This window comes from Pelmatolapia mariae, linkage group LG16_19 (assembly GCF_036321145.2).
Source record: "Pelmatolapia mariae isolate MD_Pm_ZW linkage group LG16_19, Pm_UMD_F_2, whole genome shotgun sequence".
Taxonomy (NCBI): Eukaryota; Metazoa; Chordata; class Actinopteri; order Cichliformes; family Cichlidae; genus Pelmatolapia; species Pelmatolapia mariae.
The window spans coordinates 39,938,074-39,954,597 of record NC_086241.1 but is presented as its reverse complement, the minus strand read 5'-3'; the positions used below and the strand labels follow the sequence as shown (position 1 = coordinate 39,954,597).

The window sequence follows — 16,524 nt, the reverse complement described above, 5'->3', positions numbered from 1 at the left end:
TGGACTTCTTAGAATAAGTATGCCATAGTAATTTTGGATATAAGAAAGCAAATACAATTGAGGATATTAAAAAGCAAAAAACTTTTTTTTTTTTTTTTATTATTTTTTTATTTTATTTTAAAACAGCTTTTGGAGAAAGGTGATTTCTGAGACTTGGCTGATTTATATGTGGAAGGACCCAAAGGTGAATTGCTCCTTGGGACTAAAAAACAACAAAAAAGTCCAAAACTTAAAGGAGGAGCCTGACCCAGGAGGAACAATCAGAGGGCAGGCTGTAGAGGGAAAGCAGTTCAGAAACTGCTGAGAAGAGAAGACAAACCTGGACCCTCCAGAGGCTTCACTGGAGGCTAGCGACCATGACAGGGCATCTTGGGATGAAATTCATACATGGCATTTTGATGCCATGTATGAATTAAGTTTGCCTTTAATGTCACAGTATATAGTAAACTGACCTTAGAGAAATGTTCCATCCAACCAGTGTAAAGCCAACACAGATCTGGGTATGATGGCAATTATGTAACAAGGGCACTTGTCTTTAAGTCTGACCGAGAGAAGCAGACAGTGATCACTGACTGTTTTTAGGGGCTTGTTGAGATTAAATAGAACAAGATACAAAGCATTAAAACATGTTAAAACACATCAGCCTTATTAAATGAAGACTACTTTGGGCCCGGAAGCAGGTTTCATCACGTCATCACTTAAAGACCGGATAGTAAATAAACTGATTCTTATATAGAGCATTCAAAGTGCTTTATACAATATATGTCATTGACATATTCACACCCATTCACACTTTTGTTTTCTACCTAACATTCACACATTCCTTCGAGTTTGTATCTTGCCTAAAAATGTTAGGCATGCAGGCTGGAGGAGCCAGGGAACCAGGAAACTTCCGATTCCCTTCAGTCCATCTGAGCCAGCACCACCCCTCTGCATTTATGAAGGCGTCCCAGTGGAGTGCCAGGAGCTTTGATGTACTACAATATGGTTATTGTTAGGCCTGAATGAGTGAGAAATATGCTCCACAATTAGTGGTCTATTTCCAGTAGGCTGCTTGCCCTTCCAGGTCATTCTGCATATTATTGTATAGAATATTATCACCATTTCCTGTTGTTGCATAATGCATGCCATATATTTGCCATTCAGCTTCTTATCATAATATTAATCTCTTCGATTTTTGCCATACAGTCGCTCTAATTTTCTCTCTTTTTTAAGTGAACATCATTTACAAAGTGATGTTTAATCTTTAGCCACATGTGTTTTCTGTGTGTGTAAATATTGAAGACCCCATTGTCTGAGCAGCTCAGCCTCCACTCTCTGGACACCACCAAAATGGCAGTACTGACTTCTTTTTGTTGTTGAGCTAATGCCTGACAGGCTCCATCCCCCCTTCCTGTCGCTTCTGTGTTTCAGTCCCACAATGTTGTTTGGTTCAGACATCCCAACGCACCACTGGCCAAGCTAACAAACAAATGGAAACCCACCAGCATGCTGAAATTACTGATGGTTATCTCCAAACCCTTCCCCCTTCATCATCACAAACTCCCCTTCAGCCTATTCTGTTTTGCCTCCTTCAGCCATCCTGCACCAATCAGCCTCCCCTCAGATAAGCTTTTTCAGCTCAGAGGGATGAGGATTTTCTCGCCTATTTTTTTTATTTATTTATTCCCACCCCTATTGCTATTAATCTGTCATCCACATCCACTGTTGGTGATCCTGCTCCAGTTAGTGAAGAAGTCAGCAGTAAAAGTCATATAGCAGTTATTGTATAATATGTTATGATATAATTAATGCCTATCTGGTGTGTTTTTTGCTTGTTTGTCAAAGAAAATGCACAAACAACTAAAAATCTAAAATTAGACTTATAACACTTTCCTTTCTGTATGGTATGTCTAACCAAGTGTCTTCTATGCTCTTTGGCCTTACTGTTATTCTGCCATTCCACTTGGGTGTACCAAATATGTGAAATTTTCTTTGTGTGAAAGTTGACAGCACAGATACACACAACATAGAACATACAGAAAGGATTTAGCCACCTACTGGCTTTGGACTCCATGTTAGACTGCATTATAGTCTCAACATCTGGGTCACCACAAGTCAGAGATCACAGCGCTGACTTTTCCAATTAGTAGGAAACCCTTTGGAGATACATTTGCTATGAAATGTGATACTATCCATACAATCCAAACACTTTTTTTAAACTATGCTTTAAACATATCTCCAATTGCAAAAAAAAGCTGCAACACTGGGTAAAAACTAAATAAAAACAGAATGCAATGATTGGCAAATTTCTAAACTGTCATGTATGGTGCTGTGTGGCAGGCAGGACGAGGACCCAAATGCAGGACTCATAAACAATAGAGTAACAAAAGGAAGCAGCCTTAATGTGCTAGAGCCAATTTCAAATACAGGATATAAGAACACAACACGTAAACACTAGAAACCAAGAAACTATGAACTAATAAACTAGAAAACTAGAAGCTAGGAGTTGTGATGGACACGAGGTACAGTGAAAAATCAAACAGCAAATGGGACAACACAACAACAGACAGAGGGAAACACAGCTGGGACTAATCAGACACAATGAGTCAGGGGGCAAAACTAAAGTGACTGGGGAGACAGGAGCACACAAGGAGAGAAAGACTGACTAAATATAGAAGATAAACACTGAGGGAGGGAGAACCAAGATCACTATGAACCAAACAAACGCAAGAACTGAGGTCTAGCAGGACAAGCACAGAGATGAGTCCACTGTCAGAGGCCATAAGAAGATCATTTGTAACCTTCACTAAAGCTGTTTCTGTGCTGTGATGAGCTCTGAAACCTGACTGAAACTCTTCAAATAAGCCATTCCTCTGCAGATATTTATCCTTAGCCAGCAGTTTTAAATTTCCCTCAGTGCTACCTGCTCTTGCCGTTAGAAGACAATTGACTATGGTTGCTGGTGTCCCTAGCTTCACATGTCTCAGAACAGAATTGTCAGTTACCAGAGTTTGATCCACAGTGGGTGTGTCACCGAGTGGGGCGAGACAGTTAGGCACTTGAATGGGTTGGTGGTGAACTGGAGGCATCTTTTTAGGCCTACGCTTACTCCTCACTGTCAAGTATCATTACTGCTAAAGGAGGCAGAGGAATAACTAAACACCTGACACAAAGAGCAGGAACATGCAGGATGGACAGGTGAAGAGGCCATGCTGCTAGTTTTGATCACATTAGTCTGGAGAGAATGTCTGCCTCTTTAAAAAACCAACTGGATGAATTTGTCTCTCTCTGGTCCCCATTGATCAATTCCATTACTTAGTGAGAGGAGTCAGCTGTAGTCTTGTTTCCCTATTTGCCTTACAGGTGGATGGGGATGGTCTCTGGGACTACTGGTATATGGCGGCGCCCTGGGGGCTGGAAAGCTGTGGTTGCTGTTTTGGAGTGTCTGTGTGTCTGCCTTGGTTGGTCACCGTGGAGGATGTGGGGTCTGGGGTTTTTGTGGTGGCAGGTGGGCTCATCCTGGTGGAGGCAGGTGATGGGCCTGGTCTCTGACTGAGTCCCTCCTTGTGCGAGGGTGGTCTGGACCCCCCTGACCACCTTGGCATGTCGGGTGGGTCGACCCATGTTAGGATGTCTGTGCCTCCAGGGCTTGTTGGTGCCCTTAGGGCAATTGGGTGGGGTGGGGCATTCAGGTGAGAGAGCAACCATTTTTTGGTGCAGCTTGTCTGACACCCAAAACAGTTTATATCATCCCTTTACTGTATGTGTCTGTTATAGCTGAGTGGTGTTGTGACGCAGTGTGCAGATCAGGCCCCTCTTCTCTTTCAACCAGCTTCCAGTTTGGATTCAGGAGACAGACACTATCTCTACTTGTAAGATTAGGCTTCAAACTTTCCTTTTTGCTAAAGCATATAGTTAGGGCTGGACCAGGTGACCCTGAATCCTCCCTTAGTTATGCTGCAATAGACATAGGCTGCTGGGGGATTCCCATGATGCATTGGATTTTTCCTTTCCAGTCACCTTTTTCACTCACTATGTTTTAATAGACCTCTCTGCATTGAATCATACCTGTTATTAATCTCTGTCTCTCTTCCACAGCATGTCTTTATCCTGTCTTCCTTCTCTCTCCCCAACCGGTCACAGCAGATGGCCCCGCCCCTCCCTGAGCCTGGTTCTGCCGGAGGTTTCTTCCTGTTAAAAGGGAGTTTTTCCTTCCCACTGTCGCCAAAGTGCTTGCTCATAGGGGGTCATATGATTGTTGGGTTTTTCTCTGCATGATTTATTGTAGTGTCTACCTAAATTGAATTGAATTGAATTGAATTGAATTGAATTGAATTGCAGATGAGTCTTTGGACTCATTTGTGGTGGGGGTGGTGGGTGCTGCTGCAGACTTGGTGGCGTTCCAGGGCATTGCCATTGTAGGCCCTAGACTGACTTCTTCCCATCCTGTGGTGGGGTGTAGGGAATGGGGGTGCCTACTGAGCCAGTTGTTTGCTTGCTCGCTCCTTCCGGGAGTAGACCTGTACCTCCCGGTCTTACATGTTATAGTGTGTAAGGCCATTCGTGTGCCGGGTGGTTCTTGGGCCTCTGGGACCCTGTTCTTGACTTGTACCAGGGTCGCCAGCCTCTAGCAGGGTCGACTCCCTATTGCCTCTGGTCGTCTGGGAGCCTCACACGTTTGCCACTGACACCCTATCTAGGACCTCCCTCCTTCTCCTGCTGGGATGGGCGTGTGGTTGTTAGCCAGATGTGGCTTCACACCCTCGTTATCACGTACATTTGTGACAAAGACGCAGGCATTCTAACACTCACTCTCTGATATGAAAATATTTTTTCATACTGGTTCATACTGACCTATACATTTTAGACTTGAATTCTTGTGTTCCCAGAGTACCATCAGCCCTGCCTTTGGCTGTGGTTTTGTTTGTATCATTTACTCCTTCAGTCTGTGTCAGTTTGTGCCTTCACAATCAAACACAGGCAGTTTTCTCTGCCTTTTCCTTTCCTGTTAATTTACAGCAGGGGTCTCCAACTTCAGGCCCCGAGGGCCAGTGTCCCTGCAGTTTTTAGATGTGTCCTTGATCCAACACAGCTGATTCAAATGGCTAAATTACCTAACAACATGTCTTGTAGTTCTCCAGAGGCCTGGGAATGAACTAATCATTTGATTCAGGTGTGTAGACCCAGGGCGAGATCTAAAACCTGCAGGACACCGGCCCTCGAGGCCTGGAGTTGGAGACCCCTGATTTACAGCTTTGTGGGAACTGACTTCTTTAACTGATCTTAATGGAGAACTTTATTGTCATGTATGTGCTCAGTGTTTGAAGGGAGAGTCCATGAACAGTCTGAATGCCTTTTTAGTTATCGTTGTGAGATTGTGCCTTTGGCTACCTAAACTAAAAATGCCTTCTGTCCAGAAGTTTAAATAAAGCTTCAAACTAAAATAAAAAGGTTTATATTTCCAGTCAGTTTACATATGATTTAGTTCATGAATTTATGTTTGCAGTGGACATGCTCCAGAGTGAGAGGTTTACTATTCAGAATAAACAGTAATATTAATGTGAGAAACAAAACTAGGAGACAGTGTAGCCCTTCCTGTTTACTGGTTTACTATTGTATTTCACTCGTTAGCTAACAAAGATGAAAGTGTTAGCTTAGCAAGCATCATCCATGAGAAGTTTCTGACAGGTAAGCTAACATAAACATTACTGTACAAACATTGACATAAACGAGGTATCAACACGACACACTAACTTAAATTAAAACCTACCCATTCAGAGTTGACATCACAGCATCCACACTAGTGGCAGGTGGGCAGCATTTACACCCAAGCTCATGAATGTGATAACTTGAGAATGTAGGATTTTGAAATTAACACCATAGGGGGATCTACTAAACGTCTTGTAAGAGTTGAAGGGCTCATTGGAGGTGGTCATCAGGGGTGGTCATCAGGAGTGTCTCGTTGCCCTCGCCCTCACCACCTAAGGGGTACCTTCCTCTATTCCTCCGTCCAAGCCACCTTAGGGACTCTGCCGCTCCGCCTCCAGCCATGCCACCTGAGAGTCTTCATTGCCATCTTTGACCTCCTGTCAAAGGTGTCTTCCTCTCTATCAATGTTGACCCTCGCAGTTGCCACCTGAGTTGCACCATTGTCTCTGTCAACATTTGCCTTGAGTGAATCATCTCCACATCCACTGACAGCCTCCTGCCAAGCCACTGGTGGTTCCATGGTTGACCCCCAGAACTGTTTTTCCCCGTCAGTCCCCTTAATCGCTACGTGGCCTTAATTTTGCCCCTTGGCCAGGCCAACCCTCTGGACTGGTTTGCTGTTCTATTTGGACTCTGTTTCTTTGGTTCTGTTGATGTTAATCTGAAAATGTTGGTTGAGCTTATACCTCTGTGTGAAACTAGAGATACTGTCACAGATCGCTGTGTGACAGGCAGAGGCAGGAGTTGGACTCAAATGGAGGACTCACACACAAGGGGAGTAAACTGAAAGAGGCAGCTTTATTGGCAGTTCAGAACTCAAGTACTAGATACAAAAAAACATAACCTAAAATGGGAAACTAGGAACTACAAGCTAGAAGCTGGGAGTAGTGAGGAAACTGAGGAGCACAGTGAAACTACATAGCAACGAGGGACGACGTGACAACAAGCAGAGGAAGACAGAGGACTAAATACACAGAGGATAACCAGAGAATGGGAAACGGAGGAAACACAGCTGGAACTAATCAGACTAACGGGACAGGAAGATAACTGAACATAATGCACATAGGATAGGAGACTATCAAAATAAAACAGGAAACAAACAGACACACACTAAGACATGGACTGAACGAATGCAGGGAACAGACAGAAGGAGAGATACGCGTGGGAAACAGATGAATAAACATAGAGACAGAACCTAGCATACATGGTAGGCATGACAAACTACACAGGGAGGCACAAATGACTAAAATGAACAAGAACCTAAGAACTAGAAACTAAACTCAAGCTAAATGCCACATGAGAGCACAAGAAACAGAAACACTGGGTCATAGACTCAGTACCACGACAGTATCATCAATACTTTCCTTGTGCTAAATGAGTTATTAAAAGAAAAACCTTTTAAAAAACGTATCGGTTAAGATGATAAATCACAGAGTAAATTGCTTGTACTGTGTACTGCATGTTTACAATAAATGTAAGTGATATCAAAGCAGTGAAAGCAGAGCTATTGGCAACGTTTCTAGCACGCCAATCTCCTGTCAGTCTCCCATTGAAAACTAGAAGACTGTCCACAGTGCACTTAAGCAAGCATTCTGAAAAAGCTGCTCTCCTCCGCTCCAAACTTTGTTAATGGTTCATGGACACGCTCATGAAACTGACTTAAGATTCCAATTACTCTTAGTCAAACAGTCAAGCCTGCTTCCAGAGACAAATGCGAGCACATCCTGGACATTCAGTGCATCAGCACCGAAGCCCCTCAGCACTGTGCACGTTCTCCTCTCCTCTGTATTCAAGCATTGTTTTCAATAAACTGCATGCTCAGAAAAATACTTTGTCTCACTCCCATTTCTTCTTGTTGCATGTTGAAGCTCAACTTAGAACCTTAAGGTCCAACATTAAGGTCCAACGATGCAAAATATGATTTTTTGCCATTTTTTCAAGTGTTCTTAAACTTTTGATTGGGACTGTATCACCAGTATTTTTTTTTTACACCAAACCAATTTTGTGGTGACACAACACATTAGTAAATCTATCCCAAAATGCTTTTTAAAAAAATTCCTTATTAACAGATTTCAGGTGTTCAGCAGGCTTTGTCATGTTTGCATGTTTCATTGTCTAACCTATTATTATTGTTGTTGTTATTGTTATTTTGATGATGATGATGATGAAATCAGTGTGCATATTGTTTCTAAACAACACCCCCAATGAAATAGATGAAATCTGTACTCATGCAGCTCCTTGTATTGGAGTCCTCTGGTAATATTGTTTGATCAAAGTGTCCAGCATTCTTGCTTTAGAGACGGAAAGTTAATTGAAGATAACACCTTACATGTGTTATCCCTCAGCTGTCCAGTTCCTTTTTTTCTGTTCCTCTCAGCACCTGGTTTTGCAGGTTTTGCTTTTTGCTCTGTCATGTCCAATATTTTTGAAGGGTCATATTTATACAGTTATCACATTAATATTCCTTTTATTCACCTAAGAGTATCTCTTGGTTTAACTGACCTATCCTAATTTATTCAACCTGTTTTTTTCTTTCTTTTCTTTTATATTCACCCAATTGCTTGGTAAGCAAAAAAGAAAGAAAGAAAAAAATCCTGTAAATACAAATATGATATGATAAAGTGTAAAGATATTATTATATTATATCTTTATTATATAATATATATATATTTATTATATTATATATTATATAATGTAAAAAAGATTAAAATGTTAACCATCATTGAAACATATTCTTCCCTACAATCTTTTTTTCTTACTATAGCAAGAGAAGAGAATGTGGCGACTTTCCGTGGCTCAGAGTACTTCTGCTACGATCTCTCCCAGAACCCAATCCAGAGCAGTAGCGATGAAATTACACTCTCCTTTAAGACGTGGCAGCGGAACGGCCTTATTCTTCACACCGGCAAGTCAGCTGACTATGTCAATCTGGCACTAAAGGACGGAGCTGTCTCCCTCGTTATCAATTTGGGCTCTGGAGCCTTTGAAGCCATTGTGGAGCCGGTCAATGGCAAGTTTAATGACAACTCATGGCACGATGTCAAAGTGACCCGCAACCTCCGGCAGGTAAGGCACACAGGTGTACTTTATGATATGAACATGTCAGTGTTTTGGTCAGCAGCAGCGGTTATTTGACTAAATTGTATGGATTATTCAACAGCAGCTGAATTCTAGAACATAAGGACGACATCACACTGACAGCTACAAACAGGCTGTTAGCTATCCTGCTGACTGCCACTAGAAAGCAACAAAGCTGCTTATGAGTTTAAGTCATGAATGCATCTGTGGGTAGTTTTACACTCATCCCTGATTCTGAACCCCCCCCCCCCAAAAAAAAAGAAAAAAGATCACACACCACTAAACTGCAGTTTAATGTTTCGAGGGAATGTTTTCTCCTAAATGCACCATCGCTGCAAACGTGCTCAAGGGGTCAATTTCACTGGACTGAGGGGAGGTTTAGCTCCTTCTATAGGCTTGCCTGTCAATCAGTGCCAGTCAAAATCAATTTTTCATGGCTAAAGTTGAGCATTTTAAGAAAAGTCACTAAATGAAAAGCCACAAGCGGCTCTTAGAGGAACTTTTTTTTTTTTTTTTTTTTTTTTTTAACCTGTCCCGTTTGGTTCTTTTGCCATCAGAATTATTGTCTAAAGGCGAAGAAAGATGCCCAACGGATTTACTTTACCAAATGGACCATCCCAGCCTTGCCGTAATGGTCCATTTGATTCACCTTTTATTGTTTATTTTATTTTCACTTGCTGAATACGGGACAGACTTGACTGGTGGAAAGAAAGGGGAGAAAGAAAGAGGGAAAGAAAAAAAACTGAGAAGAGGGACGGGGAAAAAGGGCAAAAAACAAAAACCAACAGAATAAGCAGACAAAAAATACATATATCGATCACCTGGATCACCTGTTGAGAAAGAAAAAAGAAAGCAAGCAGAAGAAAACGAGAGTAATAAACAACATCACAATGATATATGGGAATATGACAGTAAATACTAAATATTAAACATTATTGTGCAGCACGTGAGATCAACAGCGCACAGTGTGCTTTGAGGTAGGAGCCAAAAAGGGTGTAGTTTGTGTGTGTGATCACCTGTGTGTACACCTGTGAGCATGGACGCGCTTGTTTTTTTAAAAGGTTCCTTCATGTAATGATCTGCTAGAGGGTGTGGGGGGCCACTGCCCCGTCCTCCAGGGCATGAAGCAGGTATGGAGGAGATCAAAACTCCAGACATCCAGAGGCCCCCAGAACACAAGAGACCAAGGAAGACCAACAGAGGGCAGCCGCGCCACTATCCCAGAAAGAGCTGAGGAGAGTCCCAGATGAGGGGTCACTCAGCAGCCGCGGAGCAGAAGCCAGGGGGGGTTGCAGTGACGTGCCCGTGAGCTCCGCCGGCAGCCAGCTGCGCCTGAGTGACCGAGCCCCAGGGCGAGAGGCCGAGGGCACCCCATCCCCGAAGTGGCCCGAGCGAGCCCCAGGCTCCAGGCCCCGATAAGCAGCCGCCAAGGAGTGAGCCGGTGTGTACCTGGGCGCCCATCCCCGGACACAAAGAACCACCAATGCACCGATGTCTGAGGGCGTCCGCCACCGGCAGGGGAAGTGGTGGGGGGAGATAGGCCTCCAAACCTTGGAGGGCCTGAGATATCCCCAAAGAGGTGGCGTCTGATACCCAACCTGACATATAGACACAGACATACAGGCACACACAGATACAAACATCCATTCCCACCCTCATGCTCTCATAAGCAATTACTCCACACTCAACCAACGTGGAGACAGACATAAAGAGACGCTGTACACACAATCACACTCCCCAAGCGTACTCTAAGAACCGGGTCTAGGTACCCTTGCCCCTGGAGGGGGAAACTGCACCCAGACCCAGGTGGTGTTACCCTTTTCCCTGCGGTGGGGAGAAGCAGACTGCCCCGACTCCGCAGCAGCAGGGGGGCCCCACATTCCAGACCCCAGTCGGACGGCCAACTCCTCCTCCTAGCCCCCCCGCTCCAGCAGGCCGCAGAGAACGGGGGTGTAGGAAGACTCCAAACCTCCCTCCACCCGCTCATATGTAGTGTTGATGTATGTGTGTTCTAAGGTGCATTTAAAACCCAGGAGGGCATGGAGCTACCTGCCAGAGCAGCAGGTAAGCGCAGAGCCCCTCCTGCTAGCCCTCAATGTCTACGTGTATTTAAAATTGAGAGGTGGGCAACGACGCCAGGGGTGAGGTTGTACATCCTGATGGTAATTTTGAATTCTTTTGGCACTTCACTTTTTTTCTATTTTTTCTACTTCAGATGTGCTTTCATTAAATATTTTTTATATGTTTTCAAATTGATTTGTGCATGAATTAAATTAATAAGTAACCAAAATTACACACACATTTTTGTAGACAGTTTAAATTCTTATCTTATGTTTGTGGATCATTTCACATGTAATTTAACTCCGTATAGGGCCGTCCATTCAGTCTTGGTTTCTGCCGGAAGCTTCCATATTCCCCGACAAGCAGTTATTTTAGTTTTCAGGGTCTCTTGACTTTTTTTTTAAAGCTGTATGTGGGCTTCCTTTGCCACTTTTTATCAACTGATATACTTTGTATGAACAAAGCCACTGTTCAGTCATATAAACTTCTCTTACCTACCCCATCTTTCTGCAAAGCAAACAGGCATTGGATATGATGTGATAAACAAACTCCATTGTATGGTAGATATCATTCTTATTATCGTCTTTTTGGTTTGCTGTGTACTTCGATCTTTCCTCTTTTCTGTCTTTTGTACCCTTAGATAGCACTCCTCTAAAAACAAGTGAGCAGGTTCATTTTGCTCTTCTGATCTAGGCCTTCTTTGGCTCCTTTGCTCACTTTTTCATTTTCTTTTAGTCTCTTCTTCCTTTTGTTTTAAATTAACTTCATGTTTTTCATTTTGGAATTTCTTGTTAACCTCTTAACGTCAACCTGATTAAGATTAGGCTGACATCGACCCGTTTATGTTGAATGTTCACCTATGTGGTATAATAACCAAATGGCAAATCTTGTAACAGAAAAACTGTAAGGAAAGATATAAGCTTCATGAAACAAAGAGAGACTAATCCACATTACAACTCAGATAATAGTTTACTGTATACTGTTTATATCCTGTAAAATTATATGGAAAATATGAAATGGAGCAGGATGCAGGAGCATAATAGATAAGTACCCGTTGCAGTAACAGTACTGGCTTTGAGGTAATTACACACTGATTGTACAGACTTGTAAATACGAGAAAAGAAGTCTTCAAAGAAAATGTATCTCTCTGGAAACAACACTACCTGAGCTGGAAGTGAGCTTTAGCATGCTAAAGAAGCAGCTGTAGGCTTGCCTAATCTAATACTATTTTCTTCAAATTCGGCACAAATGTTCTCCTTTGATGGCCGAAGATCAACGTGACCTTTGAAAACATGTTTTTGATCATATCTTAAGAATTCTTCTGCTAATTGTGAAATGAGCTCATGCAAATAGGATTACAGATGATGATGATGATATTTTGGATTTACAAAGTCAAACTCCAAGTTCATTGGTTTTCCTTTCATATATTACATGCTGTGGCAGTTGAGTTATTGGCATGCAAGACATGCAGCTGGAAGATTTAAGTCTAGAGTTCTCTGGTAACATCTTTTTAAACCATAAATCTTACCAGTAGAACCAGAGGTCCTCACAGCAATATTACTTTATTCCTTATTATTACAATATTACTACATTGTCCCATGTCCTGCAATGTGGCCTGCACTCTTCTATTCTGTGTGCTCAGCATTTCTTTCCTGTTGGTTGGTTGGTTTCATCTGCTCTTGGTTGCCACAATATCCTCATTATTTTCTTTTCTATATTTATTATATATGTTTACATGCAACAGAAAATCAAATCATCTGCTTGCTTGATTACTAGTTACATATGAATATTAATGCATGTTTTTGTTGCTTGAAGCTAAATTCATTCAGCTAACATATTGTTTTACTATTTTACACAGACAGCAAACTTAGCACAAAAACTGTTTGATCAGTTATTTCTTTGTTTTAACAGTGCTTCTTGGCAAACCTTAAACTGTTGATAAGCCTGTTTAAATGGTGCCACATTTGTAGGGAAATTTGATTTGTGGGTTGAGCAGCAGAGTTGAGTATCTGAGCTGCACCCGAGAAAATCTTCTCTGCCAATGCCAAGCAGCTTTGTGCTATTGACTCTTGGTTGGTGTCACTGGATGATTGAAGTCTGAAGAAACAAGACATATTGGGAATTTAACAGTCGATCCATTTGACAAACCGGGCCTCAGTATCATGTGGAAGAACCATACATAGCCACTGGTTACAGATTTTATCTCGCTATCTCTCTGCATTGAAATTGCCTCCCCTCCAATGACGACAAGCCTTTTTTACCAGTGAGGGAGATGAAGTCCGACACCATCACACTGCCTCCGCTAAAAGCAGTTATCTATTATCAGTGCAACAATCACCATAGTGTTCTGTGTGTCTTCTCCACACTTTGACCATATGATCCAACTGCTGTAGACAGAATCTGGACTCATTGCTGCACATAATGTTCCTCCACACGTGCAGGTTCCATAGTACATCCATATGTACATAGTACACAGTAAAGGACAGTCATGGCTGCTCTAGGAGTCTGAAGATTGACTGTTCAGTCTCTCACAAATTTTACTGGGTAGAGAGCCACCAGCCATATCATCCTGCAAACCTTGGCTCAAACCACTTTCTTCCTGTGTTTACATTTTGGCACATCTCTGACATCCTCTGCTATATGAATCTTGGCTTTCAATACACTAGCTTGATGATGCCCTGTGGCACTGGCCCTCAGTCAGATGTGAGCAGATATCAACTGATCACTAGGTCCATGCTCATAGGTGCTCCTAATCAAGTGCCAATCAGGCATTGGATTGTCAGCACTGCACCTGGGGTAACAGAAGCTCAGCAAAGAGTCAGTCACAGAATAAGCTGTTTGGCCTTGGCAGAGAAGATTTGGCAAGTTTTTCTTGTGCTCAATCCACATTCTCAACACTGACGCTCAATCCACAAATTCATTTTTCTTATAAATGTGGCACAGTTTCGGGGAAATAAACAGGCCTTCTAGTGATATAAGAAACATCGTTTCAACAAAGAAATATTCAATCAAACAGAAATTTACTAACTGAAAAAAAGAGAGAAATCAAATGGTCTGGTATAATTTTCTCATCATCTGTCACAGATAAACCAGGTCTGGCATTTATAATTAAACACCTGAGTGTGCTCTTAAATAGCAGCAACCGCTCTATCTTAAACTCAAAACAAAAAAATTCTGCCTCACCTTGCTTTTACTCCTTTTTGCCAGGTGACAATATCAGTGGATGGGATTCTGACAACTACAGGCTACACCCAGGAAGATTACACCATGCTGGGCTCTGATGACTTCTTCTATGTGGGTGGGAGCCCCAGCACAGCTGACCTGCCTGGTTCTCCAGTTAGCAACAACTTCATGGGCTGTCTCAAGGAGGTAAATACCTCGCTTACAGTTCAGTTTGATTACTATGCAAATACATTATTTAAAGCTGGACATCAGAAGAATGCATTTTTAAAGACCTTAAACCTCAGTTTTGGCTTTTTGGAATGTTTATTGGATTCCGTGTTCACATAATAATTAATTTCTATTTTGTTTTTTAGACTAAAGATTAGATTTCAGGGATCATTGAGTTTCATGACAAAAGAGACCAACATGTAGTCGTAGTGCATTCTTAAATCTGAATGCTGCTGAAAGAAGCAAAAGTTGGTTTGAAACTTTACTTTCATGTTATTAACATTTAGTTAATGTCATTTAGTTACAGATCGGATATATTTGACCTACAGAGAGCAGAGCACTAAAGTTCTGTCACTAAATGAAATAGCAGTAGCACTTTTAAGGAGGACACTTAATTGACTGCTATATTAGCCATAATTCTGATGACATCATTTCCTGCTTTTAATTAAGTCCAGTCTTCTTAAATGTGTTTGCATTGCAGGACCAGTGTGTACAAAATGCACTTTAACACATATTTCTTTTTAATTTTTTTACATTTAGGAATTTTTATATCAAGAGTCTTTTTAAAGGTTGTAATAAATCAAAATCTTGCTTCCAGTTTGCTTTCATTTCACCAGGGGGACTAACATCTACATCTACTCCTGTTTCTCACTGTGTAAGCAACAAATCTTGTTTATAAACAGGATAACGAATTGCTTTTATTTCAAATATAAAGTTCAAGACAGAGAGAGCATCACCGCTACTTTTAGAAGGTGTTTTCTTGCATTTGCGCAACATCTCTAAATTAGAAATATCCTGCCTTAGAGTGATGCTGAAAAACTAATTTATGCAAGTATTACTCCTTGGCTGGAGTATTGTCATTCATTATTATCAGGTTAACTAAAAACTCCCCCCAAACCCCTTTTTAGTTTAACAGTTAGTTTCGCAGACCTTCAGCTGGCTTTCTTGTGGTTCCTCAGCTTTTAAAAGTAGAATGGGAGGCAGAGCCTTCAGCTTTCAGGTCCTTCTTCTATCTCTACTTTTAAGATTAAATTTGAAACTTTCCTTTTGGGTAAAGCATAGTTAGGGCTGGATCAGGTGACCCTGAATCCTCCCTTAGTTCTGGTAAGCCTAGACTGCTTGGAGTTCCCGTGATGCACTGAGTGTTTTTTTTTTCTTCAGTCATCTCAATTCACATTCTCTCACTTCCACAGCATGTCTTTTGTACTGTCTCCCTCCCCTCACCCCTAACTGGTTGCAGCAAATTGCAGCCCCTGCCTGAGTCTGACTGTGCTGTGGTAAAAAGGAGTTTTTCCTTCTCACTGTTGCCAAATTCTTGCACATAGGCAGTTGTCTGATTGTTGGCGTGTTCTCTGTGTTACTGTGGGGTCTTCACCTTACCACAAGGTTTCTTGAGGGAAACGTTGTTGTGATTTGGTACTATATAAAAAATGAATTAAATTGTAGATTACTGGTACATTTTGCAGAATAGACAGAAAAACTGACACAAGAGCTTTGAATGGATGAACCAGTTTCAGTGATTTTAAACCAATTTTAAGGATGTAAATGCTGATTCATCGATTTAATCAATACAGAAAAAAATACAGTGGACATGTGCTACACACACACACACACGCACACACACACACACGCACACACACACACGTATTTGTCACATACACTTGCAAATATTGTTTGCTTAAGGTGATGTCATACAACAGCACTAACTGGAGGAAGAGTAATATGACAGTGGGGGCTTGGCTTTCTCTGTCAGTGTTCACGAACTACACACACACCACACACACACACACACACACACACAGAATACACATATGGCTGCAAGGAGAAGGGGGTGGGGGGATGGGGGGGCACAGTAGTTATTTAATCCCCTTCTGGCCTACTTCCTGCTCTGTGTCACGCTGGTCATGTTTGCAATTCCCTGTACTAACCACTCTTGACAAGTACACACAGGGACAGACAGACACACACATTCACAAATAAACCAAATCGTCAAAACCTTTATTTCTCCATCAGAACACACAGGATCAAGGCGTAAGGTAACAACAGCAGAACACAACCCGTAGTATTACAGTGTAAATGTTAGGACGTCCTCAGGTCGTCACATCAAACAGCCTCAGACATCAGATCATAGACACAAAAATGATGCTTCAGTGGCCGTCACTGTAATGGTTTGGCTCACTGGCCACTAACATGGAACAGGATGCACTCGATATGTAGATATGAAGCCTGATGTTACACTAATAATAATAATAATAAATACCTTGGAAAGTCATAATTCAGCTCTACCTCCTTGAGTAGTCTGTC

At 42.0% G+C, this 16,524-nt stretch overlaps 1 protein-coding gene across 1 annotated transcript in view; it reads left to right on the top strand.

Moving 5' to 3' along the window:
- The window catches only part of nrxn3a (neurexin 3a), a 212,322-nt gene that overhangs the window by 74,927 nt on the left and 120,871 nt on the right, over positions 1 to 16,524 (top strand). Inside the window, 2 exon segments of the mRNA XM_063500149.1 lie at positions 8,456 to 8,757; positions 14,038 to 14,199. Coding sequence (XP_063356219.1) covers positions 8,456 to 8,757; positions 14,038 to 14,199 — 464 coding nt within the window.